Below are 15,771 nucleotides of genomic sequence, written 5' to 3'. Positions count from 1 at the left end.
ATTGATTGAATTGATTGATTGCAATCAGAATTTGCTTTTGCTATGAAGATGTCAGTGGTGTGTAGAAGGCATGAGAAAGGAGAAAGGAAAGTTGGGTTAGAAAAGGCCATACTGGCGCAAGATTTGTTTTTGTGTGGGTTTGTTTTTTTGTTTTGTTTTGTTTTTTGATACAGCGGATGAATATAAAATGTCTCAATGCACCGAAATTTGAGACCAAATTGGCATTCCTTTAACAAATAACAAAACGAACCGTGCAACAAGAGATAAATGTTGACAGATTTCCTTTTAACGTCTGAACAGGAACACTTGTTGTCCGCGCGGTGGCACTACTGCTGATCACTTGCCTACCTGCGTAGCGTAGAAGAATAATCGCTTTTTCTTTCGGCTCGCCCCTTTCCGCCATCATGAAGTCCTGAACAAAAACGGATGAAAATTGAGCAAAAAGGAAAAATGAAACCCGCCTGCAACGCAAGCGTGATGGCAGTGCAGTGTGGAGCAGCGAATGGGCAGGCGGAAATGAATCAACTGGGTTGTCATTGAGAACATTTCAGGCAGGTCCCGGCGTTCCGTTATTTAGTTAGTTGCTTTGCTAGCGTCCTCCTGGTTAGCTCTGCAGCTAGCGGGCTAAGCTAGCTGGTGCTATTCAAATCAGGTAGCTGTCATTTTAACTGTCATCCAAAATCCATGTCGTGCGGACATGCTCGTTGTCCAGCAGACTGGAGCCACAAGAATGGAGTGGGGACTGCGTAAAAGCACAATCATGTGGTTTGTTCGTGTTGAATAGACACCGCTGTCAAGGAAAGAAGAGGGGGAGACCAATATTTTCCAACCAGGCCAGTCAGCTAGCTTCTCAGCTAGCTACAGTGGATCCCAAAAGCCACGGTAAGACATGACAGATGCTGCAGGACTCTAAAATCAGCCTCATTTTTTATACCTCTCTGTGTGCAGGCAGTAGCAATCTCCATGGATTATGAATTAATTCTCTGATGTTTTAGGCGTTGACATTGACATGCACCTTGTTGGCCTGTCTAATTCCGAATCTGCACATCGTACATTTTATTACCGAGCAAGATCAACTTTACCCTAACTCACAATCCAAGTGCAAAGCCATCGCGCTTGCTCAGCTGGAAGAGGAAACCGTTATGCTGCTGAGAAGATGCCTTGCATCATTAGTTCTGTCAGCTGTTACTGAAAGTGCATTTTATGTTTCATATTCTGCACAAAATGGGCTCCAGGGTTGTAAAAGTATATCAAGATTAGAAACAGATCATAGTTGCACAGTTTTGTTTCTCCTTCTCTCTGCATTTTCTATAACATGGATTCTTAAGTTTGGTTGCTACATATAGAGAACTTCTCATTTTCAGTGGGAACCATGTACTTCCTCATTGACAGCAGGAAATGGTAATACGTATTTATTGAATTGAATTTTCTTTTGGGTAACGAAATGCATTAATAAGACATCATGTTGGCCAAGTGGTTAGTGTGTTTGCTTCCAAATCAGAAGGTTCCTAGTGACATGGAGTTTCATTAAGGCGGGCTTACAGTGTGTGAGTTTTGGCCCTTTTTCAGCTGATTTTTCACTCGTGCGAGAATTTTTTTGTATCGCGTCGAGTTTCAGCTTAATCGTGCGTCCTGCATCGTGCAGTCTACATGGAGTAACAAGTTGCAATTAACATCTCACGACCACCTCCCGATCAGGAATCGTATGGTCGAACGAAAACCAAACCTGTTTGATATTTTGGTCGGCCGTCGTGGCTCGTGAGGGTTCCGCGCTGTTGCAGCAGCGCTACAAGCGTCTACGCACTGATTACCTCGCGCACTGTGCATGAGCAAACACCAGAGAGAGCAAGCAGTGATCTCATATAAAGTCTTATTGTGTGTGTGTGTGTGTGTGTGTGTGTGTGTGTGTGTGTGTGTGTGTGTGTGTGTGTTCCCTCGCAATAACATAATATATTAAAGTTCATGCCTATCAGCGCGCACAGTGAGTGGAATCAGGTGGTGGGAGACTGAACAGCAGGATTTACGACGGATGAGGGAATAAGTTGCTGCACCTTGCACAGCTCTATGACTCCGTATGAAATATAGTTTATTTATACAACAGTGTAAGTAGCAACACCTGTTATGAATGTTTTTCTTTTTTTACCATCCTCTCATGGATCATGTTGCTATCTGCTGTGTGTGCGTGCGCGTGCATATACGTTCAATCTCCCCCCACCTGATTTCACTCACTGCGCACTGATAGGCATGAAATAATTTTTTTTTTTTTTAAGAAAAAAAAAGCTACCGATGTGTGGTTTTTGAACGTACAATGTGAGCAGTCAGATCGCATCAGAGCATCGGGCCGTACAGTGTGAGAACATGAATCGTGCTCTCTAAACTTTTAAACCCTGCGGTTTTGTCGCACAGTTTGAGCTGGAGCCAAGTACAACGATTGAAAATATCGTACAGTGTATGTCCAGCCTTAGGAAGGGCATCTGGCATAAAACGTGCCAAATTAACACTAACATTCCATGTCAGATTTGCTGTGATGACAACACAGTACAGTAGTACTCCACAACAATATACTAATCTATCAACTTGTCCAGTGTTTCTACCTAAACTAACCCAACACATCTAACCCAGTCTTTGTTCAACCTAGGCTACCCTGTTCCACCTGAGATGCCGGAATTATTTAGTCTTTTCGTGTCCTTTTGTTTTGCTCTGAGCTCGGATACAAGTGTGTCTTGATTCTGCTTTGTCTTTGGGGTGTGCATATCTGTACACTCCTAGCAGCAGTGTATTGTCAGCTGCACTTTGTTATTCACACCTGTATTATCAGTAACCCACATTTGTGAATTTGGCTGGACATTTATAATGCCAGATGAAGGCCAATACATTTATTTCCACATAATTTCAGTTTATATATATATATATATATATATATATATATATATACGAGGTCTATTAGAAAAGTATCCGACCTTATTATTTTTTTCAAAAACCATATGGATTTGAATCACGTGTGATTACATCAGACATGCTTGAACCCTCGTGGGCATGCAAGAGTTTTTTCACGCCTGTTGGTTACGTCATTCGCCTGTGGGCAGTCTTTGAGTGAGGAGTCTCCCACCCTCTCGTCGATTTTTTTTTCATTGTTTAGGAATGGCTCAGAGACTGCTGCTTTGTTTGATCAAAATTTTTTCAAAACTGTAAGGCACAACTGAGTGGACACCATTCGATAAATTCAGCTGGTTTTCAGTAAAAATTTTAACGGCTGATAAGAGATTTTGGTCTGGTAGTGTCGCCATAAGGACGGCCCACGGCGCCTGACGGCGATCTGCGCTTCGAGGCAGCAGCGTCTCGCCGTTTCAAGTTGAAAACTTCCACATTTCAGGCTCTGTTGACCCAGTAAGTCGTCAGAGAACAGAGAACTTTCAGAAGAAGTCGGCATGAGGAGTTTATTCGGACATTCCATTGTTAACGGACATTTTGTAATGAAAGAACGTGCGGGCAGAGTCGCATGTCGGGCCGGACCCGACCGCGGGGGGTCGCAACAGGAAAAACACCTCAGTTGGAAACCTTAACGGACAAGTTGGAACATGCCCAAGCTGTTAAACAATTTCTCAGTTACTCACTTGTTGAAAGCCATCAAAAGCCGCCTGAATTTTACAAATGGTTTTCAACACGGAGGTGTTTTTCCTGTCGCGGCGCACACAGATTTGCCGAGTCGTCACGGAAACAACTCGGTGAATTTGCGCGCACGTCTTTCATTAAAAAATGTCCATAAACAGTGGAATGTCTGCATAAAGTCCTCATGCTGGCCTCTTCTGAATCTTCTCTGTTCTCTCATGACGTCCTGGGTGAATTAAGCCTTAAATTAGGATGTTTTCAGGTCGAAACAGGCCGACGACGGCGCCTTGAGGCGCTGCACGATGTCCCGCTCCGTGGGAAGTCCTTACACCGACAGAAACACCCCATAATCTCTCATCAGCCGTTAAACTTTTCGCCGAAAACCAGCTTAATTTCTCGAATAGTGTCCACTCGGATATCCCTCACAGATCCAGAAAAAATTTTGATTAAGCAACGCGCGCTGTCTCGAGCAGCGCGTGAAACAAAGGAATTCAGCTGAGAGGGCGGGACCACATCTCACTCAAGGCCTGCCCGCAGGGAAATGACGTCACCGACGCGTGAAAAAACGCATGCACACAAGGGTTCAAGCATGATTGGTGTAATCGCACGTCATTCAAATCCATATAGTTAAATAAATAAAAATAAAAGGGTCGGTTTATTATCTAATAGACCTCGTATATATATATATAGCAGGTAAAATAAGTAAGTGAACACGTCACCATTTCTCTCAGTAAATATATTTCTAAAGGTCCTACTGACATGAAATTTTCACGAGATGTCAATAACAACCAAAGTAATCCACACATGCAAAGAAACTATAACAAATAAGTACAGAAATTAAGTTATGTGTAATAAAAGGAATGACAGGGAAAAAGTATTGAACATGCTTACTGAAATTTATTTAATACTTTGTACAAAAACCTTTGTTCGTAATGATGAATTCAAGATGCCTCCCATATGGAGAAAGTAGCTGCATGCATTGCTCAGGTGTGATTTTGTCCCATTCTTCCACACCAACAGGCTTCAAATCTTGAAGGTTCTCTTCTATGAACTATGAATCTATGTTCTTTCCATAGATTTTATACTGGCTTCAAGTCAGGTAATTGGCTAGGGCAGGGGTGGGCAATCATGTGCCATGAAGGGCAGAGACCCTGCAGGTTTTCCTTGCTACCAATCACCTCAATGGGCAATTTCATTAATGATCAGGTGTTTATGCTCAAGGGAGAAGCTAATCAGCAACCCACCTGCTGAAGTGATTGGTTGCAAGGAAAACCTGCAGTGTCTCGGCCCTCGTTGCCCATCCCTGGGCTAGGCCATTTGAGCAGCTATGTTTCCATTTTCTGAAACTAATTGAGCTTCCTTGCCTGTGTGTTTTTGGATAATTCTCTTGCTGAAATGTCCACCCTGCTAGATTTTGTCAAGAATGCCTTTGTACATTTTTCCATTCATTCTTCCTTCAATTATATGACGTTTGCCAGTGCCGGATGCTGAATAACAGCTTCACACCATAATGTTCTCACCTCCAAACTCCACTGTTGGTATGGTGTTTTTGGGATTATGTGCAGTGCCATTATGACATCCAAAGAATTTATTCTCCCAGTATTTCACAGGCTTCTCTAAATGTTGTGCAGCAAACTTTAAATGCAATTCAACATGCTTTTTCTTCAGCAATGGAGTCTTGCATGGTGAGCGTGCATACAGGCCATGGAGCTGACTGCTGTACATTACTTATTGTTTTCTTTGAAACAGTTGTTCATTTGCTCTCCACAAGTTGTCCTTGAATCTTGGACAACTCTTCTGATGATTCTTTTCACTCCTCTGAAAAATCTTGCAAAGAGCACCTGGTCGTGGCCAGTTTATGGTGAAATTATGTTCTTTCCACTTCCAGATTCTGGCCCTAACAGTGCTCACTGGAGCATTCAGAAGTTTAGAATTATCCTTCTCTAACCACTGCCATCAGTATATTTTGCAACAATAAGGTTGCAAAGATCATGAAGGCGCTCTTGGCTTTTACCGATCATGAGATGTTTCTTGAGTGACACCTTGGTAATGAGACACCGTTTTATAGGCCATCAAGTGGGACTAGGGCTGCCACAAATGATTATTTTGATAATCGACTAGTCACTGATTACTTTTGTGGTTAGTCAACTAATTGGATCATACATAAATTGTGGCTTATCGCACCAGCATGCAGCTGTTATTTGTCTTTGAATGTTGCTGCTGTTTATTATCGTTTAATTATTTTTGTTATGTGTTATTGTTGGCATTATTGTTTTAATACATTAATACCAATAAAGCAAATTGAAATTCAGAGAGAGAGAGACTGACCTTCTCAAAGGTTGTATCATATTTCTTTTCCATCATTGTGATGAAATGACATTGGGATGTCAATGTCAACATTAACGGTGGCAATTTCATTAGCCTTAGCACACATATGTAATCAAATCATATCAATTTTATTTATATAGCGCCAAATCACAACAAACAGTCGCCCCAAGGCACTTTATATTGTAAGGCAAAAGCCATGCAATAATTACAGAAAAACCCCAACGGTCAAAATGACCCCCTATGAGCAAGCACTTGGCGACAGTGGGAAGGAAAACTCCCTTTTAACAGGAAGAAACCTCCAGCAGAACCAGGCTCAGGGAGGGGCAGTCTTCTGCTGGGACTGGTTGGGGCTGAGGGGAGAGAATCAGGAAAAAGATATGCTGTGGAAGAGAGCAGAGATCAATCACTAATGATTAAATGCAGAGTGGTGCATACAGAGCAAAAAGAGAAAGAAACACTCAGTGCCTCATGGGAACCCCCCAGCAGTCTAAGTCTATAGCAGCATAACTAAGGGATGGTTCAGGGTCACCTGATCCAGCCCTAACTATAAGCTTTAGCAAAAAGGAAAGTTTTAAGCCTAATCTTAAAAGTAGAGAGGGTGTCTGTCTCCCTAATCCGAATTGCGAGCTGGTTCCACAGGAGAGGAGCCTGAAAGCTGAAGGCTCTGCCTCCCATTCTACTCTTACAAACCCTAGGAACTACAAGTAAGCCTGCAGTCTGAGAGCGAAGCGCTCTATTGGGGTGATATGGTACTATGAGGTCCCTAAGATAAGATGGGACCTGATTATTCAAAACCTTATAAGTAAGAATAATAATTTTAAATTCTATTCTAGAATTAACAGGGAGCCAATGAAGAGAAGCCAATACAGGTGAAATAAGCTCTCTCCTTAGTTATGTGAAGTTATGTGTTTGCTGTAACGTTATTACAGCGGTCATGTTTGAATAGAAAATGTGATACCGCTAATGTTTTTTAACATCACGTTACAGTGCTAAAAAAAAAAATTCCTCTTCAATGGACAACTTTGTTACCAAGCCAACAACATGCAGACCTCAGCAAGCAAATATCCTGACTGAAGCAATCTTGAACATGTTGGCAATTGACATGAGACCGATCTCACTTCACCACAATGATGGAAAAGAAATATGATACCACCTTTGAGATGGGCAGTCTCGCGCTCACTCTCTTGCTCTCTCTCTAATTCAATTTGCTGATTTACCCAAACTGACCCAAAGTCCAGTCCTATTACTGCCAGGGTCTTCAAATTCACAGGGAACATTCTTGGGACACAGACCTTGGACGAGTTCAAAGATGGATAACCTTGACCTATTTTAAAGGGGCAAAAGGTCACATTCTGTTTCCTATTTTTATGCTCTTATGGCGGAATGTATTTTAGCATTGTGTTATATTTATACATTATATTTGTCTATTGCATGTAGAAATAGATCTTTCGGCCTTTCAGTACAGGGGTTCACCAGTTTAATTTGAGAATTCCATCACAAAAGATTTAACACTAATGTGTAGTTTATGCAAGAAACTACTATTTCAGAGTGGAGGATATCCTATTATGGATTTGATTACAGATCCCTAATTTTTTGATCTGTAGTGGATGTGCTGGCTTTTGAAATTAAATGTCAGTCCTTGTGGTGCATGGTTTTTTGTTAAACTTGATGTCTTGAAAAGAGTGAAAAGTGGTAGCTCAACATTGAGAATTGGATGCAGAAATAACCCACAGAGTGTAATGTGGGTGGAGCAACTGTAAGAGGGGTGTGAAACATGTTGTCTGTTTAAATAATAAAGGGAAGGACTCAAGGTCAGGTTGGTTTCACAGTGAGTGTCATCAGTGATATGTGGGAATGAGACTTCAACAGGGAAGGAAGTGTAGGAGGAAACTTTGGTTGTGACAAAATGAGAATGCTAAGTTGGATGTGTGGAATTGCAAATATAGACAAGAAATGAGAGAATCTGAAGTTCACCAGATGTATGAGAACTGTCAAAGTATGGGAAGTGAGGAGCATGCTAGAACTGTCAGCTAAGAATGAAATTACTGTACAGGATATATAAGATATATGCAGGCGAACAGGGTTTACAATGAGAGGCGTGTGTGTGTGTATGTATGTATGTATGTATGTATGTATGTATATATGTATATGTATGTATATATACACACACACACACAGTAGTGTTCAGAATAATAGTAGTGCTATGTGACTAAAAAGATTAATCCAGATTTTGAGTATATTTCTTATTGTTACATGGGAAACAAGGTACCAGTAGATTCTCACAAATCCAACAAGACCAAGCATTCATGATATGCACACTCTTAAGACTATGAAATTGAGATATTAGTAAAAAAAAAAAAAAAGTAGAAGTAGTGAGTTCGTCAATTTTGTGGAACAAACAGGTGTGTATCAGGTGTCCCCTATTTAAGGATGAAGCTAGCACCTGTTGAACATGCTTTTCTCTTTGAAAGCCTGAGGAAAATGGGATGTTCAAGACACTGTTCAGAAGAACAGCGTAGTTTGATTAAGAAATATACTCAAAACCTGGATTAATCTTTTAGTCACATAGCACTACTATTATTCTGAACACTATAGTGGTGGGCACAGCTACCTAAAAAGTTAGCTTCGATAACAGCTAATCAGCTAACTGAAAAGTTATAGTTTATAAAGCTAAACCGATAAACCACCCAAAGATTTATCGAAAGCTACAGCTAACCGATAACTTTCAGTATTGCTTCCGATACACTTGCAACTACTAACAAGCTGATTTTGAGCTTTAACACCACGATCGCTTCAGGTAGCATCAAACGCGACTACAGACCCAAACAATGAGTCAGCACTTCTGTCTTTATGCGCCCTGCCCACTGCTGGAAGTTCCTGTTTACTACATATTTTATAGCAGTCAAGCAATTGAGAGGAGCTAAGTTCAACTCTACACACACAAAACAAGCCATTATTCCTTAACCGAATACAGCTGTGCCGCAGTGAGGCAGAGGTCTTGGAAAATAAAGCAGTTTGAGTTATAGTTTTGTTATTTTCCGGATAGAATAACTCCATTAATGTCAGTTCTGTCATTTGTACAAAGTTAAAATATAACACATATCTTTTTATTTTAAATAATGCACTAATTCTGAAGTTTTGTAACAAACACAGACAGATGCCAAAGGGATTATGGGTATATGAGCCTCCGCTAACACTGATTGGTTGGCTCATTCATTCTATGTAAAAAAAAAAAAAAAAAAAAAAAAAAAAAAAAAAAAACAACCAGCCATTTGCAAAAAGCCAAAAGTTAAAGTTTGATAGCTGTCAAATTTGACAGGTGTCTGATATAACCGGGGTCAAAATAAATAGAACACTGCCATCTACTGGCATCTAGGTGCTCATAGTGCCATGAACACTGGCCAGTAGATGGCAGTAGAGACTGTGAAAACCTGCCAAAACAAAATTCCAGATAATCCGTGTGAAGATGCGTGGAATTTAATAAATAAATAAATAAATTTACAGTTATTGTGGACAGTCTAAGGCACACCTGTGCACTAATCATGATGTCTAATCAGCATCTTGATATGGCACACCTGTGAGGTGGGATGGATTATCTCAGCAAAGGAGAAGTGCTCACTATCACAGATTTAGACTGGTTTGTGAACAATATTTGAGGGAAATGGTGATATTGTGTATGTGGAAAAAGTTTTAGATCTTTGAGTTCATCTCATACAAAATGGGAGCAAAACCAAAAGTGTTGCGTTTATATTTTTGTTGTGTGTGTGAGTGAGAGAGAGAGAAATTTGATATTTTTTATTGTTTTTGTTGAATTATTTATGTGTTTTTTGTTTGGTTTTAAGGCACTGGGTGGGTATTGGACTGTAAATATTTTGGATTTACATGGTAGTGTATTTGTCACTTATTTAACATTGAACTCGTGAATGGGGGTAGGAATCTATAAGTGTTTACTTCTTACTCCTATTATTTTTTTTGGTTGACATATTTTTCTTGTGGATTTTTTTTACTATGTGTGTTTTTATTTTGCTCAAAATAAATAAATAAATTCATTCATTCAAATTACAGGGGAAAAGAAAGTAGGCAAGGCTGAAATAGAGGTGGATGATACTGACTTGAAGGAGAAATGGTTGAGTCATGGGGAGCAGGCATAGGACCAGGCTGTAGAGAGAGAAACGTTGACCCATTTTAAGAAAATTTTAAATAATATTGTGATATAAATGTGATCACAACAAATTTTTGGAAATACATGTAAGACTAGACTGCAGTAGTGCACTAAAAGGAGAAGACTCACAACCAACTGTCTCTGGATCGAAAAAAAAATGTGATTATGCAACATTGAAGTAGAACATTTCCTTAGGCACTCCAAAGATGTAGAAGATACTTGACAAACAAGATTACATTTCCAACACTGTTCCCAGTGCTAACATTAGTGATAATAATGCTTTTAAATAAGACATTGACGCACTGTGGTCTTTGCATTCATGCTAGGCGCTGGCCATGCCATCAAGTGTGCGGGCCGGGAGCCTGAAGGACCCGGAGGTGGCTGAACTCTTCTCCAGGGAGGACCCAGAGAAGTTCTTCACAGACCTGAGGGAGATTGGACATGGGAGCTTCGGGGCTGTCTATTTTGTAAGTTTTGTCTCTTGTTTGGTTTTGCAAAAGGGACAGGATACTGGTGACTACGCTTGTATACTGTATTGGTGTTAGTTGTTGAGTTCAACCAACCACAAATTGTATGTTGTATCAAAAAATAGCAGAATGTGCTTTTATTTAATTATATGGTTTATACTGATGTTGTGTAAGTAGACTGATGGATAAATATTGGAAACAACATAGATAAACAATAAATCTGACATTTTCTTATAGAACAAGCTGTTCTTGTACATTGTGTAGTCTGACTTGTGTTAAATCAAGCAGTGGATGATGTGAAGAAAAGCAAAGGCATTCTCTTGCCTTGCTGAATTGACGACAATGAGAAGAGTGATGAGCTGAGCCAGAGATGGTGTCTTTTAGATAGCAGAGAAAGTTGTGATGATGGCTGTGCAAGGGCAAAGGGTCAGCTCACATATCTACTGGAGATTAAAGGGTACAGGAGAGGAAAAGATGACAAAATATTCAGTAAACACTGAAGACAATGGGCACCTTGCTTGTGGTGATTAAAGTGCACTTTTTAATGAAGTGTAAAAAGAACCTAGACATGGATGAAGTGAGAGATAGGAAAGGGCAGAAGAGGACACAGACTAATCCACAACACAAACACAACCAAAGCTGCATTTACAGTGTCTAGTAGGAATGACCCAAATCTGATCTTTTGCACACATGTGATACATATCGGATCTGTAACATGAACTAGAGTTTATGATTCCATTGCCAAAGGATGACAGATGTCACGATGTGGAGCCACCATTGTGCTCCCCCCCCCCCCCCCCCCCCCCCCCCCCCCCCCACACACACACACACACACACATACATACATACATACATACATACATACATACATATATATATATATATATATATATATATATATATATATATATATATATATATATATATATATATATATATATATATATAAATTCCAGTTACCAGGTTGATTGGCTTCTGTAAGTCTAATCGGCTTCAAATGTTAAAGGACATGTTGCACAAAAATCATAACAATTTAGATTTAGGCTGTTAGTGACCATCTGATGATCCACCGGGATTACTTTGTGCACTTCCAGTACCGGTTTCAAAGTATACGGCATTAGCAACAACAGCTATGGAGACATCAGAAAACAAAGTACTTGTGTGTTTTCCCACAGGTGACGTAGCTCTTATGCCGCGTGCGACGAGGTGCCACAAATTCATGCGACGGACGCGCCACCGTCGCCCGGTGTGTCGCTCTGCAAGGGACAGGCGTTAAATTGAGAGACTTGCAGTCGCTGTGGGAGCAACAGGTGCTGAGTAAAGCAAAGTGTCTCCTGGCTCAGCCGCTCCATCCTTTTGACTCCTTGATGCCTTCAGGGCGTCGTTTTTGTTGCAGCTCAGAAAACTAATCGTTTCTCAAATTCCTTTGTGCCTTCTGCTATTAAATTGATGAACTCTAAGGGGACTGTTTTTTTTATAAATGTTGTATAACTTTTATTGTTCCACCAGAGTTCCACTTGTAACTGAAATGGATGGTAGTATGTTGTGCGTATGTGAGAACTGTTCTGGAATACTGCAAACGAATTGCCCTCTGGGATCAATAGAGTTTTCTGAATCTGAATCTAACATTAAGAAATGAGTCATAGATTAATTCCAAAGTTTACAGACGTGTGATGTTGTGTTATGATGACTCATTTTAAGTGATGACTGTCATTTTGATGCAGTCATGGTAAAAGCAGCAGCCGTGAGAAGGTTTTGTGCACCTGCAGCCATAAGTCAGAAACGCAGCCTGTTTTAAAAAAAAAAAACGTGTTGTGTGTATAACTGTGAAAATCTAATATATATCTGTCATCATGTTGCCTGTGAAAATGTCACGGAGATGTTCCACGTCCATTAAGCGCCAATAAACTGCTGACGTGTGGGTTAAAACAGCTGAGCAGCTGTTTTAACCCACACGTCAGCAGTTTATTGTTTTAAAGGATTCTTCAATTTCAAATTTATTTTCAGCGCCAAATCACAACAGAGTTGCCTCAATCAAATCAAATCAGTTTTATTTATATAGCGCCAAATCACAACAAACAGTTGCCCCAAGGTGCTTTATATTGTAAGGCAAGGCCATACAATAATTACGGAAAAACCCCAACGGTCAAAACGACCCCCTGTGAGCAAGCACTTGGCAACAGTGGGAAGAAAAAACTCCCTTTTAACAGGAAGAAACCTCCAGCAGAACCAGGCTCAGGGAGGGGCAGTCTTATGCTGGGACTGGTTGGGGCTGAGGGAGAGAACCAGGAAAAAGACATGCTGTGGAGGGGAGCAGAGATCAGTCACTAATGATTAAATGCAGAGTGGTGCATACAGAGCAAAAAGAGAAAGAAACACTCAGTGCATCATGGGAACCCCCCAGCAGTCTAAGTCTATAGCAGCATAACTAAGGGATGGTTCAGGGTCACCTGATCCAGCCCTAACTATAAGATTTAGCAAAAAGGAAAGTTTTAAGCCTAATCTTAAAAGTAGAGAGGGTGTCTGTCTCCCTGATCTGAATTGGGAGCTGGTTCCACAGGAGAGGAGCCTGAAAGCTGAAGGCTCTGCCTCCCATTCTACTCTTACAAACCCTAGGAACTACAAGTAAGCCTGCAGTCTGAGAGCGAAGCGCTCTATTGGGGTGATATGGTACTATGAGGTCCCTAAGATAAGATGGGACCTGATTATTCAAAACCTTATAAGTAAGAATAATAATTTTAAATTCTATTCTAGAATTAACAGGAAGCCAATGAAGAGAGGCCAATATGGGTGAGATATGCTCTCTCCTTCTAGTCCCTGTTAGTACTCTAGCTGCAGCATTTTGAAGTAACTGAAGGCTTTTCAGGGAACGTTTAGGACAACCTGATAATAATGAATTACAATAGTCCAGCCTAGAGGAAATAAATGCATGAATTAGTTTTTCAGCATCACTCTGAGACAAGACCTTTCTAATTTTAGAGATATTGCGCAAATGCAAAAAAGCAGTCCTACATATTTGTTTAATATGCGTATTGAATGACATCGTGATCAAAAATGACTCCAATATTTCTCACAGTATTACTAGAGGTCAGGGTAATGCCATCCAGAGTAAGGATGTGGTTAGACACCATGTTTCTAAGATTTGTGGGGGCAAGTACAATAACTTCAGTTTTATCTGAGTATAAAGGTTTCTGTGTAGGCTCTCAGTTGTCCAGGTGGTTTCCATAGTAGAGAAGCTTGAATCTTTGACTGGACTGGGTTGCTTGAGGCAAGGACGTTTCGCTTCAAATCGCAGAAGCTTCCTCAGCTAAAATTCTTGCTCTGGAAGTCTGACTTCTGTCTGACTCTTGTAGAGAAGAATAAAACAGAAGCCAACAAAAGCTGGAGTTTTAAACCTAATCAGACCCCTCCTACTGAGAGGCAGACTGCTATAGGCTAGTGACTAAACAATAGCTCTAAGTAGCAACTATTGTGCTGTAGTTAGCACACCTAATGGCAGGACAGCTGTCCCTCTAATGATGGGATGGATGCCTTTCTGATGGCTCCCTTGATGACGTGAATGACTCATTACCATGAACAAAAGACTGAAACTCCTTTGACCTGAGTACCCCATTGTAAACAGGGGATAAAGTGTGTCTCAGACCCCCTCCCCGGTTAAGGCTGGGTTTCATACGTTTCACAAAGAATGCCTCCTTGACCCCTCTCTCAAAGAAGATTTAAGCTTCTCTACTACTGAGTTTAAAAGCAGGAAATTAGAGGTCATCCATGTCTTTATGTCTGTAAGACAATCCTGCAGTTTAGCTAATTGGTGTGTGTCCTCTAGCTTCATGGATAGATAAAGCTGGGTATCATCTGCGTAACAATGAAAATTTAAGCAATGCCGTCTAATAATACTGCCTAAGGGAAACATATATAAAGTGAATAAAATTGGTCCTAGCACAGAACCTTGTGGAACTCCATAATTAACCTTAGTCTGTGAAGAAGATTCCCCATTTACATGAACAAATTGTAATCTATTAGATAAATATGATTCAAACCACCGCAGCGCAGTGCCTTTAATACCTATGGCATGCTCTAATCTCTGTAATAAAATTTTATGGTCAACAGTATCAAAAGCAGCACTGAGGTCTAACAGAACAAGCACAGAAATGAGTCCACTGTCTGAGGCCATAAGAAGATCATTTGTAACCTTCACTAATGCTGTTTCTGTACTATGATGAATTCTAAAACCTGACTGAAACTCTTCAAATAGACCATTCCTCTGCAGATGATCAGTTAGCTGTTTTACAACTACCCTTTCAAGAATTTTTGAGAGAAAAGGAAGGTTGGAGATTGGCCTATAATTAGCTAAGATAGCTGGGTCAAGTGATGGCTTTTTAAGTAATGGTTTAATTACTGCCACCTTAAAAGCCTGTGGTACATAGCCAACTAATAAAGATAGATTGATCATATTTAAGATTGAAGCATTAATTAATGGTAGGGCTTCCTTGAGCAGCCTGGTAGGAATGGGGTCTAATAGACATGTTGATGGTTTGGAGGAAGTAACTAATGAAAATAACTCAGACAGAACAATCGGAGAGAAAGAGTCTAACCAAATACCGGCATCACTGAAAGCAGCCAAAGATAACGATACGTCTTTGGGATGGTTATGAGTAATTTTTTCTCTAATAGTTAAAATTTTATTAGCAAAGAAAGTCATGAAGTCATTACTAGTTAAAGTTAAAGGAATACTCGGCTCAATAGAGCTCTGACTCTGTCAGCCTGGCTACAGTGCTGAAAAGAAACCTGGGGTTCTTATTTTTTTCAATTAGTGATGAGTAGTAACATGTCCTAGCTTTACGGAGGGCTTTTTTTATAGAGCAACAGACTCTTTTTCCAGGCTAAGTGAAGATCTTCTAAATTAGTGAGACGCCATTCCCTCTCCAACTTAGGGGTTATCTGCTTTAACCTGCGAGTTTGTGAGTTATACCACGGAGTCAGGCACTTCTGATTTAAAGCTCTCTTTTTCAGAGGAGCTACAGCATCCAAAGTTGTCTTCAATGAGGATGTAAAACTATTGACGAGATACTCTATCTCACTTACAGAGTTTAGTTAACTACTCTGCACTGTGTTGGTATATGGCATTAGAGAACATAAAGAAGGAATCATATCCTTAAACCTAGTTACAGTGCTTTCTGAAAGACTTCTAGTGTAATGAAACTTATT

At 40.3% G+C, this 15,771-nt stretch overlaps 1 protein-coding gene across 2 annotated transcripts in view; it reads left to right on the top strand.

The window, feature by feature from the left end:
- The first annotated feature begins 367 nt into the window (after nt 1–367).
- Nucleotides 368–15,771, top strand: part of taok2b (TAO kinase 2b) — a 57,924-nt gene continuing 42,520 nt past the window's right edge. The window contains exons 1-2 of one of the 2 annotated variants that reach the window (XM_034194303.1): nt 368–882; nt 10,426–10,566. In XM_034194303.1, the coding sequence (XP_034050194.1) occupies nt 10,435–10,566 (132 nt within the window). In that variant the 5' untranslated portion in view covers nt 368–882; nt 10,426–10,434. The remainder of the gene's footprint in view (nt 883–10,425; nt 10,567–15,771) is intronic. The other variant, XM_034194304.1, reaches the window with a different exon arrangement.

The sequence above is a fragment of the Thalassophryne amazonica genome, chromosome 18 (genome assembly GCF_902500255.1).
Source record: "Thalassophryne amazonica chromosome 18, fThaAma1.1, whole genome shotgun sequence".
NCBI lineage: Eukaryota > Metazoa > Chordata > Actinopteri > Batrachoidiformes > Batrachoididae > Thalassophryne > Thalassophryne amazonica.
Note: the sequence above shows the minus strand (reverse complement) of the source record. Positions and strands in the feature narration are given on the sequence as shown.